General features: G+C 42.2%; 1 protein-coding gene across 3 annotated transcripts in view; it reads left to right on the forward strand.

Annotated features, from left to right (window-relative positions):
* Positions 1-25266, forward strand: part of sema5ba (sema domain, seven thrombospondin repeats (type 1 and type 1-like), transmembrane domain (TM) and short cytoplasmic domain, (semaphorin) 5Ba) — a 202201-nt gene that overhangs the window by 66143 nt on the left and 110792 nt on the right. For all 3 annotated transcript variants that reach the window (XR_013974011.1, XM_080902212.1, XM_080902213.1), the window contains one exon: positions 14925-15152. Coding sequence is in view for 2 of the 3 variants with exons in the window: in XM_080902212.1 (XP_080758338.1) it covers positions 14972-15152 (181 nt within the window). In the remaining variant the exon portion in view is untranslated. The remainder of the gene's footprint in view (positions 1-14924; positions 15153-25266) is intronic.

Consider the following 25266-nt stretch of genomic DNA (forward strand, 5'->3'; position numbering starts at 1 on the left):
ATAAGAGCCCATTGCAACATACCACAAGGTATCATGTTTTTAATAACTTAATGAATCTGAAGAACTACGGTGAAAAAACATCTTCAAAAGTCACCATGAGAATCGTTTGGAAAATAAATCAGTCGATCGTCAACAGGAATGATATCGTCAGCTCATGTTTTTCAGCAGACGTTTCTTAAGGCTTATTCACTTTGGTTTTATTCAAAAAGTTCAAGCGTTCAGCCTTATTTCAAAAAGTACTGGCGCACACTTCCTTTGCTAGAACACTTAAATATACCTCGCCTTTCCAGCCCTTACTATTCACATCTAATCAGTTCTCATTTTGAGCAAAAAGAGCATGAGCACAGAAAGCAGAATGAAAACACACGCACACACATACCAAAGCCTGCCGCCAAACCGTACCTTTTTCTTAGTGACCTTTGGCTCTCCAATTAACAACCTCTGCTCGGCGGCTCTGAAGCCCCCTCTTCTGTAGCTGCGTCAAGACAGAAATGTGTGGAACAGACCTTTTGTTTGAGTGGTTACCCATGTCCCTTGCCTTTTTGTTCCCTAATAGCCCATCATCTAGACACCGTACCTCTGACCCTCTGACACATCACTCTGCTAAACAAGAAAAAGGGCAGCACTCAGGAACAATAAATTACATGCGCATGTTCTGACTGAATACTAAATGCATTGTATCCAGATATAAAGACTTGGTTTTAGTTAATAAGTTCCTTACCCATTTTCTTCTGACCTCCTAAAACGTGTCAGCTTGTGAAACTGTGAATTTTTTTGCGTAATTTTCCCTTCTTTACTTTACTAAATATTCTTTTCCTACAAGAAGAAAGGCCCAGACTGGAGAAACAAAACACATTTTACAAAGATTGTTTTCAAAGTAAAATTGGCCAACATTTAGTGCTTTCAGCTTATCATATTTGAGAATCTATCACTTTAGCTTGGTGTTTTTCTGGAGGTTTAGGCATTTGCTTGCACAGACCATTTAAAGGAGAAACATCTGTCCCTTCTTTCCTTTTTAAGAGGGCTGATGTAATATCTGAACTTTTGCAATTAGACAGTGAAATCCACGCAGTTTATGTTCAAAATCATTGCAGCGTTCATGCTCGAGGGCCTGCAGACCATTGACCGTTTCCACTGAATATGGTGAGACATTATTTATGGTAATTAAACACGCTTTTTAACTAGAACATTTCTTTTTTTCTACATTCCTGACTCCCAGGAATCCTATGCAACAGTTGTTTCGTGCTTAACCCTTGGCATTTACATGGTTTTCTGAAACTGCTGTGAGATTGCTTCACTCGTGAGGCCAGCTGCACCCTGTTTTCCTATAATGCACCTGAGCTCAGCCTGTATAGTAGCGCTCTAATGTGAAACTGTTGGCCAAAATTGAACAGTCTCTTATTCCCTCAGCTCTCTGAACTAGTTGGGTGAGTTCAAATCAATACGGGCCTGGGGGGGGGGTTCCCAGTTCACACAATGAAACAGTATCAGGTAGACACAGAGAGAAATGCAGTCGATAATATCACATTATAGTTTCTGTGTGTGTGAATGAAGGTGTGAGACTGCGGTTGACAGTGCCAAGTGAAATCATAATAGAGTTTCTGAGGGCCAGACACAGTGTATTATTACCTACCAGGGTTGTAGAAAGGTATAAAATGGCTGGCACTCACAGGTGTGTGTTTGATGTGAGACGCAGACGAGGTTTGAATTTGTATTCCTGTCCGTCTGCGTAGTCTGTGTGGGGTTCGACGTTTCCCAGCGTATCTTATGTTACACAGACCCTCGACCAAGCCTCCCCTCGGCACAGCGCGTCAATCAAATCGTGTAATGATAGCCTGATTGGCCGTCTATTGACCATTAATAGCTGTCTGTCTGGCCTCAGCCCATTATCCTTCAATCAAACTCTTGCACAATCACTCCTGGTCAAATCATACTCTTCACCTGATTTTTGCTGCGAGTACATCCACCGTATAATTGAGTTCTACATTTCCAAGAGGCCAGCGTGAGTTTGACCACCTATTTAGGGCCGTTTGCCTGAGGCTACCTGAGGGCGTTTGCAAAGCCAAAAGTGTAAAAGGATCTGTTTATTGAAGCGAGTGCTCTATACTGATTTGTTCTAAGAAACAAATTGATTCTAATTACAGTTTCAACGCCCCACCAACACATCCTCCTTTGCACTATATAAGAAAAGAAATATTACACAGACTGTGAAATATCACTAATTTTTCCAGCTGATTGCACCATTACTACTTTAGATTTCTGACTGATCTCACTTACGTTATATTCTGGGAAATTCTGTGGGCACCTCTACAATGAAACACCGAGATTTCTTTGCTGCCTAAACTCTTTAACTGAGCAGCCACACTCAAACAGCTCTGACTGCTGGAGTAACTTAATGCTATTAACCTAATTTGAGATGAAATTATGTAATATGAGGACATGATTTTGCACATCAAGGGCACTAGTTATTAATTTAATGGAACAAATTGCTAATTAGTGCACACAGATTATTAATTTGAGGCTAGACATGACTAATATGTGCTCACAAATCAGATCAAGAAAACTCTACCTCGAGCCCTTCCACACAAAACGATGTCCACGTACTCGCTTTTAGGTGGCAATTTATGTGCAGCTTATAGTTTTCATTAGCAGAAAGCTGATGTAAGGGTTTGTTTAAAAATGTTTAAAGTCCACTATATCTGCATCATTTCATCCATGCGTCCAAATTCAGTGTTAAAATGTGTTAAAATGTGTTAAATCACAAATATTCTCACAAATCAGCACCAGAGGAGGCGCGCTGGTTTCCCTTTTCCCCCTTAAAATCACAACAGCAGTCTCAGAGCAGATGTGGTCGCAGTCCCAAAACAGTTTCAGCATTGTCGGAGTGAGGTGAAGACTACAGCTCTACATGGGTAAACATGCAGAGAGAGAAAGAGAGACTGCTTTCTCAAAATCTCTTAAAAAGTTAGCTTAATGGGGGCGATCGTGGCTCAAGAGTTGGGAGTTCGCCTTGTAATCGGAAGGTTGCCGGTTCGAGCCCCGGCTCGGACAGTCTCGGTCGTTGTGTCCTTGGGCAAGACACTTCACCCGTTGCCTACTGGTGGTGGTCAGAGGGCCTGGTGGCGCCAGTGTCCAGCAGTATTCTCTGTCAGTGCGCCCCAGGGTGGCTGTGGCTACAATGTAACTTGCCATCACCAGTGTGTGAATGGGTGGATGACTGGATATGTAAAGCGCTTTGGGGTCCTTAGGGACTAGTAAAGCGCTATATAAATACAGGCCATTTACCATTTAATAAACTGGCGAATATTATGAAAAATGCCAGTTTTAAGACACTGAACAGTCAGTCTTGTTTTCATGAGCAATAAAAAACAAAGTTTTGTCCTTAAAAACTATGATAAAAATGTGTTTGTTTGTTTTTTTTAGAAAAGCAGGCAATATGAATCCTTTTCTTTGTTGCATAACTTCTATTTAATAAACCCGTCTTTCCTCCCTGCTGTGTCGTGTGCATCAGGTGTGAAATATTGCAGTCCCTTCTATAAATATGCTGTCATGTCTGCAGGAGGAGCATTGCTGCACATCTCCAGCTGAATGACAAAATATTGTAATTTAACTGATGCATTTCTGAAAAAGCAGAGTAACTATTGAGTGGATATTATATAGGGGCCTAGTTAATAAGAATATAAGAAACAAACTGACTTTATCTCCTATGACAGAAATTAGGATGACACGATGCGCCGCTTTTGGATGAAAGACAACAGCAGTTGACATTTTCACTTCAATTATGTCCTTCAGTTGCAGATATCAGCAAATGATTTATTAGAAAACAGATTCATGAACCGGGGAAGAAAGAAGACGCTGACATATTCCCTTTATGACGAAATAAAAGAAAACTGAGCACTAAGAGGAGTCAGATACTATATGCAGAGCATATCCCACAGTCCTCACAGTACTTTCATGGTCACAAGCTTATGAGTAAAATGTGTGCAGACATATCCGGTGTTTCTTCTCCTCTCTGTCGCCGTTTTCTTTATTCCTTGAAAAACATCAAATAATAAATGTTGGTCAGTATGGTTTCAGAACGCAAAGAACCACTTCAATGGCGATAATTGAGGCAGTAGAAGAAATTACTGATACACTGGATAAAAATAAATATGCAGTTGGTATTTTTGTTGACCTCAAAAAGGCCTTCGACACAATCAATCACTCAATTTTACTGGATAAATTGGAAAGATATGGTATTCGAGGGAAAGCTGGTAACTGGTTAAAAAGTTACCTAACAGGTCGGGAACAATATGTTAGCATAGGGCATTACCATTCAGAGAAACTTGGTATTACATGTGGTGTTCCCCAAGGGTCAGTGTTGGGACCAAAACTTTTCAATGTATACATAAATGATATTTTTGATGTTTCTCAAGTACTTAAACTCATACTGTTCGCAGATGACACCAACATATTTTTCAGTAGCGATGATTATACTGATCTTGTAATGACTGTAAACAGGGAGCTAAAATTAATAAAAAAATGGATGGACATAAATAAATTATCATTAAATATAAATAAAACTAAAGCAATGTTTTTTGGTAATTTAAAATATAATATAGAATTACCAATTATCATTGACGGTGTACCAATTGATAATGTGAGTGAAAACAAATTTTTGGGAGTTATAATTGATAACAAAATTTCATGGAAACCCCACGTCAGACACATAAAAACCAAAATTTCCAGAAGCCTCGCAGTTTTGAACAAAGTGAAACAATTCCTTGATAAAGATGCACTTCGTACTCTGTACTGTACCCTGGTTCTTCCATATCTTACATATTGTGTGGAAGTGTGGGGAAACACATATAAAAATACAACTAATCCATTAGTCACAGTACAGAAACGAGCACTGCGTATTATTCACAAGGCTGGTTATCTAGATCATACTCACAAATTCTTTCTTCAGGCAAAGTTACTTAAATTCCAGGATCTGGTTAATTACAATACATCCATAATTTTGTATAAAGCTTTTACTAAACTTTTACCGGCAAATTTACAAACTAGATTTGAAATTCGAGAAAAGGTTTATAATGTGAGAGGCTTTGGAGAATTCAAATTACCCAGAACTCGAACAACCCGTAAAGGCTTTTGTGTGTCTGTATGTGGTGTGAAAATCTGGAACAGTCTGAGTTTACAATTGAAACAATGCAAAAATATTCATAGATTTAAATTCCTCTACAAACAGTTGGTCTGGTCACAGTATACTCAATGATGGGTTTTAGTGTGCTCTGTAATGTCTGTCCTCTTACCATTGCTGGTATGGATTCCAAAATAAAAAATAAAAAATAAAGTGTGCGTATGTATGTACATATATGTACTTGTGTGTGTAGATATATATGTATGTATATGTATGTGTGTCTGTTACTTGTAGTTATTACTGCCTGTTACCTGTGGTAATGCAATTTATAATTTATATATTCTGTATTCAGTTATGAAGGCTCTAATTGTTGGTTGCGAGCTGCCGCTTAGATGCTTGTATCTGCCCGGGGCTGTTGATGGGTCTGTATGCAATGATGGGCGTAGCTGCGGGAAGTTTATTGTTTTTTTTTGTTGATGAGTGAGTATAGGGGTGGGATTTAATAAGTTTTCTTCGTCCCACTCCTTTTTCAGGCAAGTTTTGTTTTTTGTTTTGTGTATTTTATGTTCAATATAGGTATTTGTTGTGCCTGAAAATGAATAAATAAATGAAATGAATGAAATGAAATGAATTCTGCCTCCTCTCAGAGCATCTCGGCTGACAGTCTGCAGCTACAAGTATATCAGATGGCAGCTTCCCTGAGGCACCGTAACGCCTCGATTCCGCAGCAGCCTCTGATTTGATATCGGACATAATCCAGACGGCCCACCCGCCAACCTCACCACCTCATCAGCCCTGTCACTCAATGTTTCCCATAAACACAGAGACACGCATGCACATTTCCCCCCGGTCTGAGGTCAGCCCTCCCTCCTATGGAAAACCTTTTCTCTGCCTGTGTCTGGTTTCTCAAGCATGATTGAAGATACTCAATAACAAGAGATGCTTGCCGTGACCCCACCGTAACCCCTTCTTTATAAAAAAAAGAAAAAAGAATGGAGTAAAAAAAGGCTTCTGTCTGACCCTGCAACCATCTTCACCATCATCTTCATTTTTGTGTGTCCTTCCCCAAAGTGTGTTGTCTACATATTGTGCGCAGCTCCCTCGACACTCCCGGGAGCCCCCCCTCCCCTTCCCCAATCCCCCGACCCACCCCCCTATCACAATGCCAGCATTAAAGAGATTGGTGGGGTTGAGCTATTGAGTCGAATTAGACATGGTCAATGTAGCTTTGGCTGGACCAAACTGCCCCGAGGACACAAGTTAGAGAGGCTGAATAGGACAGGATTGTGCAACTGTAGTGCGGCTCTCTTCCTTTATCACAAAGCGCGTTTGGATTAATTTAACAAATGCACGTGTAAAGATACAAGTGAGCGGAGATGACGGTGAGATAAAGCGACAGGTGTGAAATGAGCCCTGCTTCATTTTTGTTCTTTTTTTAAAAAAAAACCAAACGTTGATTTACGCGCAGAGTTGGAGGCACGGATCTTCATGGAGTTGCTTGAGGAAACAGGTGTTATTTCCTTCTGCTGTAATTCATTTCTGTGTGAGAGAGGATTCCTGTGAGCTTTCAGATGAGGAGGCATTTGTATTCCTGTGCCATGAAAGCGAATGATGAGCACTGGGATCGCAGCAGGCTCTGTAGGAACAACACATTTTTCATGCACCTAAAGCTCTGGAGGGGCTTAACTTGAAAAAGTGGTAAAAGATACTTAACAATGATGTCTAATCACTTCAAACGAATCAAGGAAAAAAAGAGCTTTGCTGTAGAAATGACCGATTACACTTATCTGCTGTCTATGATGACACTTTTTAAAAGCAACAAACACTGATTTCTTTTTCCGTCTTTCTTCTTCTTCCACACACGCACCCCACTGGTCTTGCAGACTTCCTTCCTGCTCCAAAATGGCATAAAACAGGCAGTTTCTTTATCCAGGCAGGAACTGCTTCCCAGTGGGCCGGAAGCAATTTAATCAGTGTCATAGCAGACTCTGATGAGATAGTGCTCCGGGAGCTGGCATTGACTTGTAATTAAAGGTACCCTCCTTGCAAGCTAGGTGGAAATTAAGAGGCAAACAAGCAGCAAAGGTGGAGTGGACTCCGGAAAGTCCTGCTCTATAACTGTCTCTGTTGTGCTGAGCAAATAAGGAGCGATGAAAGTAAGAGATGTGGGGGTTTGGGGGGTTTGGGGGCTGCATCGCTCACGGTCACCTGACGAGTGGCCCGGCTGCCTGGAAGAATGTGTTGCAATCTGACAAACACATTTGAAAAATAGCAGTTATGGCCCCCTGCCCGGCCCTTATTTTATTTTTTTCTGTTCTCAGGCTGAAGGTGAACAGTAACTTTTGGAGCCAAGGCTCTCAGGCTGAACCATTATTTGACACCACAGTTTCAAGTAAATGAAGGAGAGAAGTGAGAACAGAGGTTATTCAATGGAAGAGCCGTTTTAAGGCTTTTCTTTGTCAGCCTGGAGCATCCATACAGCTCTTAAGATTTTTGGCTCCAGTTCACGATGTTTTATGGCAGTGCAGCAGTTTTCTTTGCTACCTTAAGGCACGTTTCCATCAATCTCATAAGTTAGGACGTCAAGTCTGACACATACTGTATAGACTGAGTGATAATAGCAATTGAACTAGGGCAATATCACACGGTTTCAATTCATCCTGTTTGTTTCCATGCTGTAAGCTCCTTGTTGCTGTCACGATAACAGTTGGAGGACTATTGCAGCTCAGCTAGATTTCCTTTATTGTTGGAATCTCTAACATTTTGTTTTTTAAATGTGTTACTACCATCTATTGATGTTATTGCTGCACTCCACTTGGTTGCTCTGCAGATAGAAGTCATAGCTGCATTAACATTGTGAGATGGTCATCCCATATTCCTGGCAGACAACTTCAGCATTCTGGCTCAGGCTGTCTTTGGTTGCAAGATTGTTGCAACTGTGAACAATAAACCACAGATGAACCACCAGAGTGGAGCAAGGACCAAATATATCACCACAATTCTTTCACACTGGTCATTTTGCATATAAAGCACCCTCAAATCACACGTCATACAACTGGATTTGACTAGCGAGTTGGTTGACCCACTGTAGTTGTACCTGGGATTTTTAACTATTTGTGACACCTAAATGGAAAGGCTTGTGTCAAACTGTGAGGCCAAAGTAGAGGAATGACACTTGTACAACCTACACGTTTCTGTAAATGTGCTTGCTTTGAGTGTTAAGAAGTTAGATATACTTGGAAAATGCTATATCCATCCATCCATCCATCCATCCATCCAGATAGATAGATAGATATTCATATACAGGAGAAAAAAATATCAGCTGCACCTTTAAATATAAGGTAATGCCATGTGCCACCACCCCTATGATCTCATCAAGAACTGAAAGTGTGGAAGCTTTGCAGAAGTACTATTGATAGCAAAGTTGCTGGATTGCATTTGATTTCCTCCTTTTTTTAGGCCTACCTACTGAATGCATTTTTATTTTTTGCCTAATATAATATATATTGCTCATATTTCCCGACTCCAAGCTTTTCATTGTCTTCACTTCCTATTCATCATTGGGCAATCCGCCAACCCCCCCCCCCCCCCCCCCCCTCAGGAGCCTGTTGAGGTCTGTGCCTAAATACACTCAACCTGGTTCCTGCTGCTTAACTACCAACTTGCCGCTCTGTTGCCATAGATACGTGCTGGCACTGGCGAGGACTTGTGGAAGCTTGCAGAGGGAAATTTTTAGATTTACAGGCTGCCACCTGGATAAAGAGTTAAAAATTATTATTAAAATAAATAAATAAATAAATAAACAGCTTACCTTGTTTGTCTAAGTTCAGCTTTCCAAAATTGCCTAACACAAAACCAGTGTAGCCCTTTTAATTGCAAGCCGATGGGAATAAAACTGAGTTGATGCACTGCTCGGGGTTGTTTACAACATGCTGCAACCACATAGAAGCATCCCAGCGAGATATTAATGCAGTACACCTGGGCAGGAAACACACTGCCTTTAGCTTTGAAACATTTAAGTCAAAATTAGTTTTTAGCCTACATAAGTACACAGCTAAGGGTAAGACAGTTCATTCACTTAAATATTCAAATTCATTCCTTTTTTAAAAAGATCGTAAAATGAAGTAATGCTATCAATTTTTTTTAATGTTGAGTTTGAGGCACAACATGCAAAGTATAGACTAAAATCCAAAATATTAATTCCAAGTGATAGTGAAGTTCAAGGGAAGCAGAATAGAGGTGAAATCCAAAAACAGGCAAAGTATCAAACAGAGGGAGAGCTTTAGGAACTAGAAAAAAGAGAGTGCCATGAAAGAAATGAGGACTTGGCTGTGGAAAGTTTGAGTGTGAAGGGTAACAAGAGAAACTAGCAAAGAACAAATGAAAGCAGGGGAACAGATACACGCTCAGTGATGATGTTATCTACCACAGGTATGGCAGAAAGGCGATAACGAAAGTACCAGATAAAGAAGAAGAATATTGCATACTTCTATACTTATGCTTGTAAAATGTGAGTGCAGATTTTTCTGCTTCAGTGGTCATCATCTTGGCTATGGGACCAAAAAGGTTTCAGCCATTAGATGAAGTTTGTCCCCATAAAGAAAACATTGACACTTTTTCAGGCATTTCAAGTTGAACAAAAAAATATGTGCTGAGGGGTTGATTAGAATTTAATGATGCAAAATGTCATTTACAAAACCTTAGAGCGTATGACTGGAAGTGGGCTTTCAGAAATGAGAAATACTAACTGGTTACAACATAAAACAGAAAATGGGGATAAAGAAGCTAAAGCGTGACAGCCAAGAGGTTTGTTTGCAAGTCATTGCCCCATTTTTGTCTCGCACATTGCCATTTTCAGATGAAATGTGAAAATGGAAAAAGAAAGTATTGTTTGTAAGTCCATGCTTTAAGCGAAGGTTACAAAATGTCTTGATCAGCTGGAGCTGTGTTTGATTGACAGCAGCTGGCATGTTGCAGTAAAAGCCAAGGTCAGTATAGCATGCAAGCCATGGGGACAGGAACTTGTTAGAATTTGTTTGAAGGTACATTTAAGTGCTCTTACTTCTGTAGTATTCAAAGTGGAAACAGCAGCTCACTTTTCCCAGCTGTGTGTTTGATTGTCCTTATTGAATAAAAAGGAGACTGTGAGATTAAAAGCTAATGTATATCATTGTTCAGCATCTTAGGTCGCCACAGCAGATCATCCGTCTCCATTTCACCTTCACCCTTGCATCCCCTTCTGTTACGCCAACTCTCTGCATGCCCTCCTCTCTGCGGTCTTCGTCATTTCCTTCTGCAGTCCCTTACTCACGCCTCCACACTCCTACCTTTGCTTTTCTCTTGCTGCTCCCGACCATGCTGGACCCATCTCCTCTTCCTTTGTCTTTGCCCAGCAGTAGCACAGTTTCCATCGGGACCTCCGATGGCGGTGGTTGTTAACCTAGGCTCTTATCATTCTGGTAAGAAAATTTCACTCTTGATCATCTACATATTTTATTTGACATTCGGGGTCCTGACCCCCAGGGGTTGGTTGTGTATCATTGTTCAAAGGTGGTAGAATTGCAGGTTTTTGTTGCGAGGATGCACAAGAATAGAAATGAGCATATCAGAGGGACAGCTCAGGCTGAGTGGTTTGGAGACAAAGTTAGAGAGCCAAGGCTGAAATGTTTTGGACAAGTGCAAAGGATCCATGTTCAGCATACTTAGACAAAGGATGTTCATAGCATACCAATGAAACACGTTGTCAAGCCAAATCGGGACATTGTAAGTATTCCAAGTTAAGGTACTTGCATACCCGCTCAAAGTAAAAAGGAGAACATGTTATTAAGAATGTAATTTAATGTCAGCTGGCCTTTAAAACAAGTGAGGAATATTTCATAAGAGCAGTGAAAGTACAGAAATCTAAGATCACAGTGTCTGAAAGTTCATGGTCTTTTATTTCTCTCAGTTCTGGAGACAACAAAACCTCCACCAGTGGATTTTCCTTCCATCCGCTTTTTCTTTTTAAAAAAGCTGTCTGCTTGTTGTAGTAGTTTTACTTTTTAAAAAGAACCAATAAACGTACTCTCCAGACACCATTTTCCCAGCATCGATGCAGTAAGAGTCTCTCTTCACCTTAAATTAGTGACAAAGAGACGTGCTTGGACATTTATTAGTCCAATCCGCACAGTATCCTCTAGGTCCAAATAGTGTACCTCTGACTAACTCATTGTATCAGACTGAATGATCAACTGACAGGCGAACGGTGGCTCACAGAGTCTTTTTAAAAGCATGTCTGTGTGTGTGTGTGTGTGTGTGCACGCATGTGTCCTCCTATGGACAGCTTCCTCTGTGGTATTGATTGTCCTGGTTCCTTGCCGACAAACTGTTGCTAATCCCAAACACAGCAGGATGGGAAATTGGATGGGCACTATCGGGCCACTTTGGAGCCGACTTAAAGATTCTCGCTTCACATAAACACACACGCGCACATTGGTTTACAAGTGTGCACGGACACACTGAGGAGTTGATGTTGGCACACAGCATGCATCAGCTCTGCCCGCACGCTGTGACCCAATATGGAGTGTGACCAGCTGTCCATGTCTGGATTCTGCCTGTTTTCGGTGCTGAGATTTGAGTGCATCTGGGTTTGCTTGAGTGTATGACATGCCTTTCCTCAGAAATATTTGACAGCCACACACCAGCCTCGTTCTGCTGCTGACAGTTCCTCCCCCGTGCGCCTCCGTGCCAAGATAGCTCGGCCACCACAATTTCAAGCTTACAGCAGAGTCCCGGTCATCTGTCATGATCTCCTGGCCTGCCTGCTCTCAGCCCGGCTTTTTAACTAATGAGAGGATTTGTAGAGTCATTCTTTGACTTTCAGGACTCAGTGATTTAGTATGAATTAAGCACCTGCCAAAGCTGCTCCTGCAGATAATAGAAATTAAAAAAATGACATGTTCTAAAGAATAAAACTCATACCCTTAAATAAAATATTATTGGTTTGATTTTACCTTGGAACCTTAAGTGGGTGTCATCCTGCACTGTCTCTGTCCTGCTCGCTGTGTGTGTCATGTCTCACTCTGCTGTGAGGTATCTAGTTAAAGTGAAAATGCCAAAAGAGAGAGACGTGAAAGGCGAATCTGTCGGAAGAAATACTTCTCTTGACCATTTATACGGTTGTCTTTGTCATATCTCTGCTTGCATGCACAACATTGGGCTTTGTCTCAGTGATAAATGCAACTTTTGAAAGGAGGAATCAAACGAGTTATGCAGAGAATTTAGAAAGACAACTTGGCACTCGCTGATCCAAAGTACTCATGCAAGTTATGCAACTAACAGACGTCCTATAGGAAGAGGCTAAAAATATGGCCACATTTTTCAGCTTTAACCTCCTGAAGTTGCACTACATAAGTTTGATTAAATCAGGGCGTCAGCGCTATTTACTTTATATAAGGCAAAAAAAGCATTAGGGTTTTGGGTTTATTGCACAAGGTGAAAAGGAAGGAAATGCTATTAAAAAAACATAAAAACTGAAATGTCATATTTTTCATAGACTATATTTGCATGACACTACCAGATGCACAGACCTCATTATCCTTATTTAAATCAAAATGAAGTGGCAAAATCAGTATTTGCTAACATAGAAGTGGTTTTTTGTCTAATCAGAAACTGATACTGATGCCAGGAACAGTGATTTTTTGCTTGATTGCAGAGGACTAGTGTGATTTTGCAACATGTTAAAGATAATTTTAAACATTTAAACATAAACAGACACATAATCAGCCTTATGACACATTCTTTCCAACATACACACCTCCACGCACGCAAACGATGTCTCAAAATAAAGGGGGAAAGATTAAGGGTAAGCTAATCTATAAAAATGTGTTTTCCATGTAGAGCTTTATAGGTCTGTTAATACTATATCACTGGAATCCAGTGAAGGGATGCAAGAATAGGTGTGATATGTGAACGCTGGCTAGTTTTTGTTAGCGGCTTTGTGCTGCGTCCTGCACTAACTGGAGGACAGAGAGATGCACATGAAAAGTGAGTTACAATAACCAAGGTGGGGGAAAATTGAAGTGTGTACTAAAAGTTTCAGATGACTGAATAACAGTAAAGGTTTGCTTTTGCTATATTTCTGAGGTGAAATGGAGGTTTAGGAAGCATCGTAGCCTGCAAATGGAAGATGTTATATTCCTTAAATGCACAACAATAATAGCTGAAAGTTAAGGAAGAAAAAGAAGATGCAAAACCAAGTGAAACAAAATGCTGAAGGTCTCAGAGTAGAGAACAATGACAGGTAAAGTCTGATAAGAGGAAAGAACAAAGTACAAGAGGTAGAGCGTGCAGACGTGACAATGGCTTGATGCATTTTCAAGAGTCTCAACTTGATGACGCACTCAAATATTCATGCTTCCTCTCAACGAAACAAAAACCCCGACAGCTGCCAGCTCGAGTGGCCCGCATGCACCCCTTAAAGAGGATTCGGTCATTTTTTTGAGTCATGATTGTTTTTATGTTTCAGACTGGAGGACAAACATTATAAAATCATAAAATAAAATATAGACAAATGATCAAAAGGTTCTTTTTTTCCCCTTTTGCTTCGTGGTGTAGTCGAAACAAGCAGCCCTAAAGCTTGAAACATATCCAGCTTCACTGAATCTAGTCTGCTGCAGACTGCACTGAATGTTTCCACCTGTTTCATCAGCATTATTTTAGTTGGCAGTTGACTCCACTGTATTGTAATGACAAACATGGGCTCTATTTGCATTTGCCTAATTAGTTACCGGCTGTAGTGAGAGGGATAATTGATTGCAGGGCAATATGGTTGATTTGCAACTCAACCAAGCTAATAATTTGTTATTGATTGAAGCATTAGTGAGGAAAACACTACAGAGATATGTAACCAAGCCAAAGTGCTGCAGAAAGTTGATGCTCTCAGTTTTTAATCTACTTTAATAACATTACACTCCGCTAAGCTAACATCGTAAGGAGTGCGGGGTTGGGAGATGATGAACTGCTGGTTTCAGCGCCGCACTGTAGACTCATATGTTATAACTGGAAGAGATTACATTTACTGGGGAAGCAGGAGTGTCTCTGTGTGTGTGCATTTGGAAACATCCGCGTGTAAGTCTGCCAAAGTCTGTTTGCATAAGACGTAATTCAGAAGAAGCGAGAGTAATGCGCTGAAATGCATCACATGTGCAGTAAACATGCCAGGATGTCAGGTGTATGCAAGGATCAAAGTTGTGCAAACATTTTCTTTCTTTTTTAAAAAAATCCAGCACTGAAGCATCTGAAAGTCGCAGATTTTAAATGAACTCGTTACTGCTTCGCTAACTGCTGGAACCTTGTGCCTCATTGAACAGTCCACAATTGGGTTCAATTTTCCTGTTTTAATCAGCCATCAAATGAACTTTAGAGGTTTAATTGCACATTTTAAATAATTATCTCAAGGGTCAGGGGTACCTCTTTAAGAAGCTAGATTTTCCCCGCTCTGAGTCTTTCTAACCTCTAACTCTATTCATTTATTTCCTGCATTTCACTCAGCTTTCTAGCTCATCTTTCCAGCCACCCTCTATTTGTCTGGTTCTTTTTTTTTTCAGCCCACAATGATGTCCTTTCTATCAAAATGTTTTTCCTTTGCACTGTTTTTTTCAGTCTCTTTCGGTTTTCCTGTGCTTCATTCAGGAACGCCCTCAGGAATAGAAAGTCTGCGAGGAAAAAAAAGATTTTGAAGTGACTCAGAGAGAGCTTCGTTTCTTTGAAGCCAGGTGTAGAAATGTTGCATTGAGGTGCTGAAGTCATTTCTTCTCTTCTCCAGCTGTATCCCGGAGGCCCAGCTTGACAGCTAGAGGAGAGGTCATCACCATGACTGCGTCCTCACAGGACTCCGCCCCCTCGTCTATGGCTGGCCTCTTCCTACTCCTTCTCCTCCCGGCTGTTTTCACGCAGAACTCCGCTGTCCCAACGACCCCGACCCCATCCTCGTTGGACCCCCTGACCCATCCGGAGTGCACAAAGAAAGAACACCCAAAGGTTTCCATCAGAGGTCAGTGATCACCTCCAACCGCACATTTTGTATCAGTCAGTGCTGTACTTGCAGTGCTGCTTCTACATGGACACATTTTGCTGGGACAATGCAGTTTGTAGCTTTTGTAAAATTAGCATTTTCATTCAGCTTCCCGGTAATTTGATATCTTGCTTTTTCTTCTGTGACAGCTTATTTTCAAATTTCAGATTTATTACCGTTTCCTTTTTTAACAAAAGAATTTGAAATAAGGGAAACATGAAAGGATAGGCTGTGAAAGCAGTCAAGTGTCGAGCTGCTGCTGCTGACTTATTTGGAGTCAAAAAAAGAGAAAAAAACACCATGCTTCACTTTAGTGTCAGCTCCAGCTTTATTCAGACATAGTGGGTACATTTTTTTTTAGATGAGGGACACTCTGCTCTGAGCAATCATGCTGAAGTCCATCTTACTGTACTGCTGTCAACTTGTCGATAATCTATATTGACTCATCTTAAATGTACACATGGGAGAAAAAAAAGGCCGATCCAGTTGAAATCTATTGAGCTATTCATCATGCACATCCCCTAAAGGTGAGGTGAGGGGTGCATATAATCCCTGAGGAAAAGCAGTTGATGTAAAGATGTAATGGAAAATAATAAAACTTGCCGTATTTGGTGTCAAGGTTAAGGTACACGAGCATTCAGAGAAACTAAAGCTTTTTCCTAATTCCTAACCTTTGAGCTATGAAGCTTTACATACTAACATGGTGAATTTTATTATCTTTACTCATATGATTGGAGCTGAATTGGTTCCTTCAAGCTGTAAAAACTTAACATTTTAAGTTAGATTTATACAGTGTGCAAAAATCATGGCATTGTATTGAAAAAATAAAAGGTGTGTTGTGCAGCTCTCTTCGTGCCCTTTCATCTAATATGTTACTCTATGGTTCCTTGAACTTTGACCTTGGGCGCTAACAATAACAGTCAAGGTCAAGTAGAGGATCCATAAAAATTTTAAATAAAACGTTTTTATAGATTTTCACTTTTGGTGTGACCTTGACTTTGATCTGATTTTCACTCAAATTAAATCAGCTCGAGCTGGTATTGATGTCTACCATCACACAAAATTTGAAAACGATATGTTGAAAACTGCGGATGCTAGACTGACAAACACAAGCGACTGCGTACCATTTTTCCTTGGTCACAGCTTCTGCTTGCATGTTAATCCTGAACACTTTTCTCAGTGTTGCCATGAGGTTCCTTTGCAGTTATAGGGAATTAGCATCTGAAGTAGAGTCAGACACAGCATGCATCCAGCGTTACAGTCTGATGTATGCAAGTGTGGGAACAAACGAGTCTTTATCTTTTATGCTTATGGTTTGAAATCTCCAATAACATTGATTCCACAAGCTTAAAGTTCAGTGTGGCAAACTGTTGCTGTCAAGTTAAGGGGGACAGTGTGGCCCCAGGGAATTTTATGTCAGCTATTTTTCATATCTGGAACCCTATTTGCCACTTTTCAATTTTCATAAATGTATCTTTGTGCCATCTGTAAATAGAACCTCACAGTTTGGCGAGGTCAAAAGGCATCTATAAAGGAGCAGAAAGCAAAACGGGCCAAGATTAAAATGATAGTGTGGAATAATGGCGCCCGCTATCTTGCCCGTTCATCTGTACAGTGGGCCAAGAAACGAGGTGTTCCTCACTGCGTGAAATGGAACAGAACAGTTTGGAGCGCAGAATCAAAGGTAAACACACACAAAATTGCTGTGTTTATTTTTGAATAGGGCTGTTTGTGTTTCATCTGCCAAGAGTGGTGAGTAGGATTGGAAAGCCCAAAAAAAATTGCTGGTGGGGATCGAGGACAGAAAGATTGGAGAGGTGGCCTGAAGGAGTTATGAAATGCTCTCAGCCCCCTCCAAAGCATGCATCCGTCTTTTTGGTTTTTCTTTTTTGGAGTGTGCCGTTTTCTAACAAGACTGTTTATGTGCTTGTGTCCAGCTTATCAATGCTGCAGACCTGAACTCTATGGTTCTGAAGATTGACGTAAAGACCTGTGTGCCATTTGGTCCTTTATGCTGAACTTTCTGTGTCAGGGCAGTTTTAAGTTTGAAAACTAGAGCCTCCATTCTATTGGATTTCCAATCTATAGAAATCAAGAAATGGCTTTTTTCATTCCCCCACAAAACCAGACTCACACTATCTATATGCAAGGGCTTTTTCCCTGTCCTGCTTCACCCACCCGGCCTCCAGATGTCCAGATTAGCCTGGGCCCCGCCAGTGCTTCACTTCAAAGGCGTGCCACTTGAGAATGGCTCTCATGGCAGGGAGCTGCAGGGCTGTTGGCCTGTCAAAGCAAGCAGAGCGGGGCATTATGTGAAGGCAGCCTTACAGAAAGGCCTGCACAATGAAAGTGCCAGCAAGAACCTGAGATTAGCCTCTGTGATTGATGAGCGTTTTATTGTAGCTTGCTGAAGCGCTGCATCAGTCACCTGAAGGAGACCAGCCAGTCTTTGCTATGGGCATGCACAAGTGTGTGCTCGTGCTGTACAAGTGTATGCATCTACAGGGAGTGCAGAATTATTAGGCAAGTTGTATTTTTGAGGAATAATTTTATTATTGAATAACAACCATGTTCTCAATGAACCCAAAAAACTCATTAATATCAAAGCTGAATGTTTTTGGAAGTAGTTTTTAGTTTGTTTTTAGTTTTAGCTATTTTAGGGGGATATCTGTGTGTGCAGGTGACTATTACTGTGCATAATTATTAGGCAACTTAACAAAAAACAAATATATACCCATTTCAATTATTTATTTTTACCAGTGAAACCAATATAACATCTCCACATTCACAAATATACATTTCTGACATTCAAAAACAAAACAAAAACAAATCAGCGACCAATATAGCCACCTTTCTCTGCAAGGACACTCAAAAGCCTGCCATCCATGGATTCTGTCAGTGTTTTGATCTGTTCACCATCAACATTGCGTGCAGCAGCAACCACAGCCTCCCAGACACTGTTCAGAGAGGTGTACTGTTTTCCCTCCTTGTAAATCTCACATTTGATGATGGACCACAGGTTCTCAATGAGGTTCAGATCAGGTGAACAAGGTGGCCATGTCATTAGTTTTTCTTCTTTTATACCCTTTCTTGCCAGCCACGCTGTGGAGTACTTGGACGCGTGTGATGGAGCATTGTCCTGCATGAAAATCATGTTTTTCTTGAAGGATGCAGACTTCTTCCTGTACCACTGCTTGAAGAAGGTGTCTTCCAGAAACTGGCAGTAGGACTGGGAGTTGAGCTTGACTCCATCTTCAACCCGAAAAGGCCCCACAAGCTCATCTTTGATGATACCAGCCCAAACCAGTACTCCACCTCCACCTTGCTGCGTCTGAGTCGGACTGGAGCTCTCTGCCCTTTACCAATCCAGCCACGGGCCCATCCATCTGGCCCATCAAGACTCACTCTCGTTTCATCAGTCCATAAAACCTTAGAAAAACCAGTCTTGAGATATTTCTTGGCCCAGTCTTGACGTTTCAGCTTGTGTGTCTTGTTCAGTGCTGGTCGTCTTTCAGCCTTTCTTACCTTGGCCATGTCTCTAAGTATTGCACACCTTGTGCTTTTGGGCACTCCAGTGATGTTGCAGCTCTGAAATATGGCCAAACTGGTGGCAAGTGGCATCTTGGCAGCTGCACGCTTGACTTTTCTCAGTTCATGGGCAGTTATTTTGCGCCTTGGTTTTTCCACACACTTCTTGTGACCCTGTTGACTATTTTGAATAAAACGCTTGATTGTTCGATGATCACGCTTCAGAAGATTTGCAATTTTGAGACTGCTGCATCCCTCTGCAAGATATCTCACTATTTTTGACTTTTCTGAGCCTGTCAAGTCCTTCTTTTGACCCATTTTGCCAAAGGAAAGGACGTTGCCTAATAATTATGCACACCTGATATAGGGTGTTGATGTCATTAGACCACACCCCTTCTCATTACAGAGATACACATCACCTAATATGCTTAATTGGTAGTAGGCTTTCGAGCCTATACAGCTTGGAGTAAGACAACATGCATGAAGAGGATGATGTGGACAAAATACTCATTTGCCTAATAATTCTGCACTCCCTGTATACTGACAAGTATTTATAGATATAGGTGTGTTTTTCTTGTGTTTTGACTTCCTATCTAAATGAGTTTTAGATTTTCTATGTGCAGTCCAGTGACATTTTATCCTGGCAGCGCCGGTAGAAGGCATCGCATGTCCTCCGGTCCTCCAGCTCTGGTTCCTCCGACCATAAACCTCCGTGGTATCCAATATTCATGTTTGTCATTGGCTATAAAATATTCTGTATTGTCTCTCTGCCCAAACAAACAAAACAGCAGTCTCTGTGTATCACACTGCACTCATCATTTTTCTCCATATGAAAAGGTTAGATGGAGTTACTTAAAGTCAAGGATAAAAGGTCATCTCATCATATTCATTTATAAAGGACTAATGTTGACTTTCACTGTATGCACTTACCTTGGTTACCTGTTCAAACAGCATCAGCTCAAAACTATTAAATGATGTTTTCACGATTCTTGTAATTGTTCTTAATGATTCTTTGTGTTTTGTTGTTGTCGTTCTGTCTGCTGCTGATTGTCTTCTTGTGGATATGTCTTGTTCTTGCTCTCTCTTGTAAATGAGATTACAAGGGATTACAGGAGATTTTAGTGAGACTGAGTTAAAAAACAAAAACAAAAAGACAATTTATATAAATAAGTCCATCAACTCGAGCGTGTTATGTGGATTTAAGACCAGCTGTATTCTGTATACTTGGAGGAGTAGCGGGACACTCATACTGATAAGAAACATCTCTTAATAAATAGATGTACTTGCAAAGAAATCTTAGTATCTGGTAGATATGAAGAGAATTATCCTTGTTTATAGCCACTAAATCATTTTTACAGCTGCTTTATTTTAGCTTAGTTTGGTTGTGACAGCTGTGATCACAAAGAAGAAATCAATTTTTAAAAAGAAGTTGAGCACACATGCGGCGGTTGCGATGTCGGGGGAATGTACTATAAACACAGAAGATGCAGGAGACAGTAGACAAACTTCCACCGAGGTTTAGTATCAAACCTCGTGACCCACTTTAGTTTGGTCTCAACAGCATGGTATTTCTACCATCCGCTTGGACCCACCACAAACACACTGCTGCATGTTTGTATCCCTGGTGTTCCAGAAGATGTGCCAGAAGAGTTGTTTTTTTTTTTTTAGCCACACCACAGATCAGTGCAGAAATACAGCATCGGAATCACGTAACCTCCACCCACAGGCACACACTGTATGAGCCGCCAGCTCGTGATTTAGATGGATGATACTCCCTGAGAGCATGAGACTGCAGGTCTGATAAGAGCACGGGATAGGGGGCAGCAACTGGAACGCTCCGAATCTCTATATGGAATCTGCTTAAAGAATTTATAGAGATGTTATAGTTTATGTTATTAGGCTCAAAGAACTGTTCTAGGAGCTTATGAAAAGGGTCAACCTGGTTTGTGAGACGGATACCTGGGCTGTTCCTTCATCACACCAAGTGCAGCACCAGTATCCATCAAAGCAACACAATGTTTCGCCAGGGACTATGTGCAGAAAACTAATGCTTTATAATAAGACCTTTGTCTCCGGTCCCACTACGTCCGTCGCAGAGAGTAGGAGGTTGTTTGTCTGATAGATTCGATTTCTTGACAGAGTGGGACCTCTGCTCGACTCAAATCACCGTAATGTTCCTCTAACAATAGAAAGAAAAACAGAAAACAGCCGACGTTGCTGCTAATTTTCTATTTGATACCTTGCAAATCTCGCCTCCTGAATTTGCTTTTTATATCTCTTATCCCCAGATTGCCTGCACTGTTCTATCCACCATCGCACTCCCCACCTCCCTCATTTATTCTTCTCCTTTTCCCTCTCTCCGAGCTCCTCCTCTTAGACTCTTTTTTTCTCCAACTTTCTGTTCCCATCACTTTTTACTCTTTTTTTCTCTCTCTCTATAATAGGCAGAAAATGCATTGCGCATCTTGTATCTCTTTCATTGTCTGGGTAATGGTGCTGTCGATGAGCTGTCGTCTCGCCATCCGAAGGGCTCTTGAGGAGCACGAATGATGCTACTTTGAGCCACAATGGTTCACTTAAAAAAAAAAGTGCTCACCCTGAATTTATATATGTATATATATATATATATATATATGTATGTGTGTGTGTGTATATATGTGTGTGTATATATATATGTGTATATATATATATGTGTGTATATATATATGTGTGTGTGTGTATATATATATATATATATATATATGTGTGTGTGTATATATATGTGTGTGTATATATATATGTGTGTATATATATATATATATATATATATATATATATATATGTGTATATATATATATATATGTGTATATATATATATATATATAAAAACCAACACCCAGCACGCCCCTGCGGGCGGTTTATCCTTCAAGCTTGGGTCCTCTACCAGAGGCCTGGGAGCTTGAGGGTCCTGCGCAGTATCTTAGCTGTTCCCAGGACTGCGCTCTTCTGGACAGAGATCTCCGATGTTGTTCCCGGGATCTGCTGGAGCCACTCGCCTAGCTTGGGAGTCACCGCACCTAGTGCTCCGATTACCACGGGGACCACCGTTACCTTCACCCTCCACATCCTCTCGAGCTCTTCTCTGAGCCCTTGGTATTTCTCCAGCTTCTCGTGTTCCTTCTTCCTGATATTGCTGTCATTCGGAACCGCTACATCGATCACTACGGCCGTCTTCTTCTGTTTGTCTACCACCACTATGTCCGGTTGGTTAGCCACCACCATTTTGTCCGTCTGTATCTGGAAGTCCCACAGGATCTTAGCTCGGTCATTCTCCACCACCCTTGGGGGCATCTCCCATTTTGACCTCGGGACTTCCAGGTTATACTCGGCACAGATGTTCCTGTACACTATGCCGGCCACTTGGTTATGGCGTTCCATGTATGCCTTGCCTGCTAGCATCTTGCACCCTGCTGTTATGTGCTGGATTGTCTCTGGGGCATCTTTACACAGCCTGCACCTGGGGTCTTGCCTGGTGTGATAGACCCCAGCCTCTATGGATCTTGTGCTCAGAGCTTGTTCTTGTGCTGCCATGATTAGTGCCTCTGTGCTGTCTTTCAGTCCAGCTTTGTCCAGCCACTGGTAGGATTTCTGGATATCAGCCACCTCCTCTATCTGCCGGTGGTACATACCGTGCAGGGGCCTGTCCTTCCATGATGGTTCCTCGTCTCCCTCCTCTTTCTTGGGTTTCTGCTGCCTGAGGTATTCACTGAGCACTCGGTCAGTTGGGGCCATCTTCCCAATGTATTCTTGGATGTTCGTTGTCTCATCCTGGACTGTGGTGCTGACACTCACCAGTCCCCGGCCCCCTTCCTTCCGCTTAGCGTACAGCCTCAGGGTGCTGGACTTGGGGTGAAACCCTCCATGCATGGTAAGGAGCTTTCTTGTCTTTATGTCAGTGGCTTCTATCTCCTCCTTTGGCCAGCCTATTACCCCAGCAGGGTACCTGATCACGGGCAGGGCGTACGTGTTGATGGCCCGGATCTTGTTCTTACCATTCAGCTGACTCCTCAGGACTTGCCTGACCCTCTGCAGGTACTTGGTGGTTGCAGCTTTTCTAGCGGCCTCTTCATGGTTCCCATTCGCCTGCGGGATCCCCAGGTACTTGTAACTGTCCTCTATGTCTGCAATGTTGCCTTCTGGTAGTTCAATCCCCTCAGTTCTGACTACCTTCCCTCTCTTTGTTACCATCCGACTACACTTCTCCAGTCCGAACGACATTCCAATGTCATTGCTGTATAGCCTGGTAGTGTGGATCAGTGAATTGATGTCTCGTTCGCTCTTGGCATACAGCTTGATGTCATCCATGTACAGGAGGTGGCTGACAACTGCTCCGTTCCGTAGTCGGTATCCGTAGCCAGTCTTGTTAATGATCTCACTGAGGGGGTTCAGGCCTATGCAGAACAGCAGTGGGGACAGAGCATCTCCTTGGTAGATCCCGCACTTGATGGTGACTTGTGCTATGGGCTTGGAGTTGGCCTCTAGTGTTGTACGCCACATCCCCATTGAGTTCCTGATGAAGGCTCTTAGGGTCCCATTGATCTTGTACAATTCTAGGCATTCCAGTATCCAGCTGTGGGGCATTGAGTCATAGGCCTTCTTGTAATCAATCCAGGCAGTGCACAGGTTGGTCAGTCTGGTCTTGCAGTTTCGGCTGATTGTTCTGTCTACCAGTAGCTGGTGTTTTGCGCCTCTGGTATTCTTGCCAATTCCTTTCTGTGTCCCGCTCATGTATTGACCCATGTGCCTGTTCATCTTAGCCGATATGATGCCTGACAGGAGCTTCCATGTAGTACTGAGGCAGGTTATTGGTCGGTAGTTGGAGGGGACCGGTCCCTTCTTGGGGTCCTTGGGGATCAGGACCGTCCGGCCTTCAGTTAGCCATTCCGGGTGTCTCTCGTTAACTAGCAGCTGGTTCATTTGTGCTGCCAGACGCTCGTGGAGTGCAGTCAGCTTCTTCAGCCAGTAGGCGTGAACCATGTTGGGCCCTGGTGCTGTCCAAATCTTCATACTGGAGACCCTTTCTTGGATATCTGCCACTGTGATGGTTACTGGACCCTGTTCAGGGAGGTCGCTGTGGTCTGCCCTCAGATCCTCTAGCCACTGAGCATTGCCGTTATGGGTTGCATCCTTCTCCCATATGCTCTTCCAGTATTGCTCCGTCTCCAGCCTTGGTGGTGCTGTTCTCTTATTGTTCCCTTGCCACTGAGAGTACACCTTTGCTGGTTCTGTGGAGAACAGCTGGTTTATTCTCCTGCCTTCTATCTCTCTGGTGTACCTCCTCAAGCGGCTGGCCAAGGCTGTGAGTCTTTGCTTGGCAGTTTCCAAGGCCTCAGGTATGGACAGCTTGCTGTATTTCTTAGGCACCTTATTTGTCGCACCTTTCTGCAACTCCGTTAGTTGGCTAACCTCCCTCCGTGCTACTTTGATCTTGCCCTCTAGCCTCCTTCTCCATGGAGGGTACTGCCCCTTGTCGCTGTTCAACTTGTAGCCAAGCATCTCACTGATCACTGCTGCCGTATTGTAGATCAGCTTGTTAGTGTCGGTAATCGTGGTTGTAGGTATTGCCCGTAGTGCTGCATTAACATCATCTAGCAGACCTTCTGAGGGTACTTCACGTAATCTTGGTAACCGGCTACGGGGGATCCAGGTTTCAAGCTTGGCCATGATCCTATTTTTCAGGTCAGTTCCTCTCGCACTCAACGATCCTTCTCCTATCGCACTTGGGGCTATGTACCCAATCTCGGGTGGGGGTGATGATATCGCCCCCCTGACCTGGCGTCCTGACTCCTCCTTGCCGTAGCATTTGTGTTGTACCTCGTCAATCTCTAGCTGTGAGAGCAGTCCCTTCTTTCGAATGTTGGAACACTGAGCTACTAGTTGTTTCGCCGTCATTGTGGATGTTGGGTATCGAAGAATCCATAGGTCCCTCATCCTATTCATGTAGCCCCTTCCGCCGGGGTTACTTGCGTAGTAGCATTCCAACAACGCCCTGTTTTCGTCTCTCTCCCACCGATGCCTTCTTGTTCCAGTAGCCCACTTTTCGTCAGGGTGCCCTGGTTCCTCAACACCTGATTGATATATATATATATATATATATATATATATATATATATATATTAGGGGTGGGTTTTTATAATCGATTCATCGATTAAAATCGATTCTGGCTTGGATAACGTAAAATCGATTCATTAAAATCCTGAATCGATTTTTTTAATATAAATTTATTTTGCCCGAAATGCCAGAATCTCTGGTGACATCTCACAAAATTTCAAGAACCACCAAACAGTTAAGACAGTAAATGAGAGCAGGTACACGGATTCTGCACATAGACTTAAACACACAGCGCGACCTGCGGATCAGAATCAGTTAGATGTCGCCTTTCTCACGGTCGGGGCTGAAAGCCGACAGCTCGCTGATTCTGATCTGTCGGCGGGTCCACGCTTTGTGTTCACGCCCTTTATGAGCCGATTCTAAAGCTGTTAGTTTGATCTCTCTCCAAACAATATTGACCGAACCAGCAGCAAAA

This window comes from Rhamphochromis sp. 'chilingali' (assembly GCF_963969265.1).
Source record: "Rhamphochromis sp. 'chilingali' genome assembly, chromosome: 14".
Lineage (NCBI taxonomy): Eukaryota > Metazoa > Chordata > Actinopteri > Cichliformes > Cichlidae > Rhamphochromis > Rhamphochromis sp. 'chilingali'.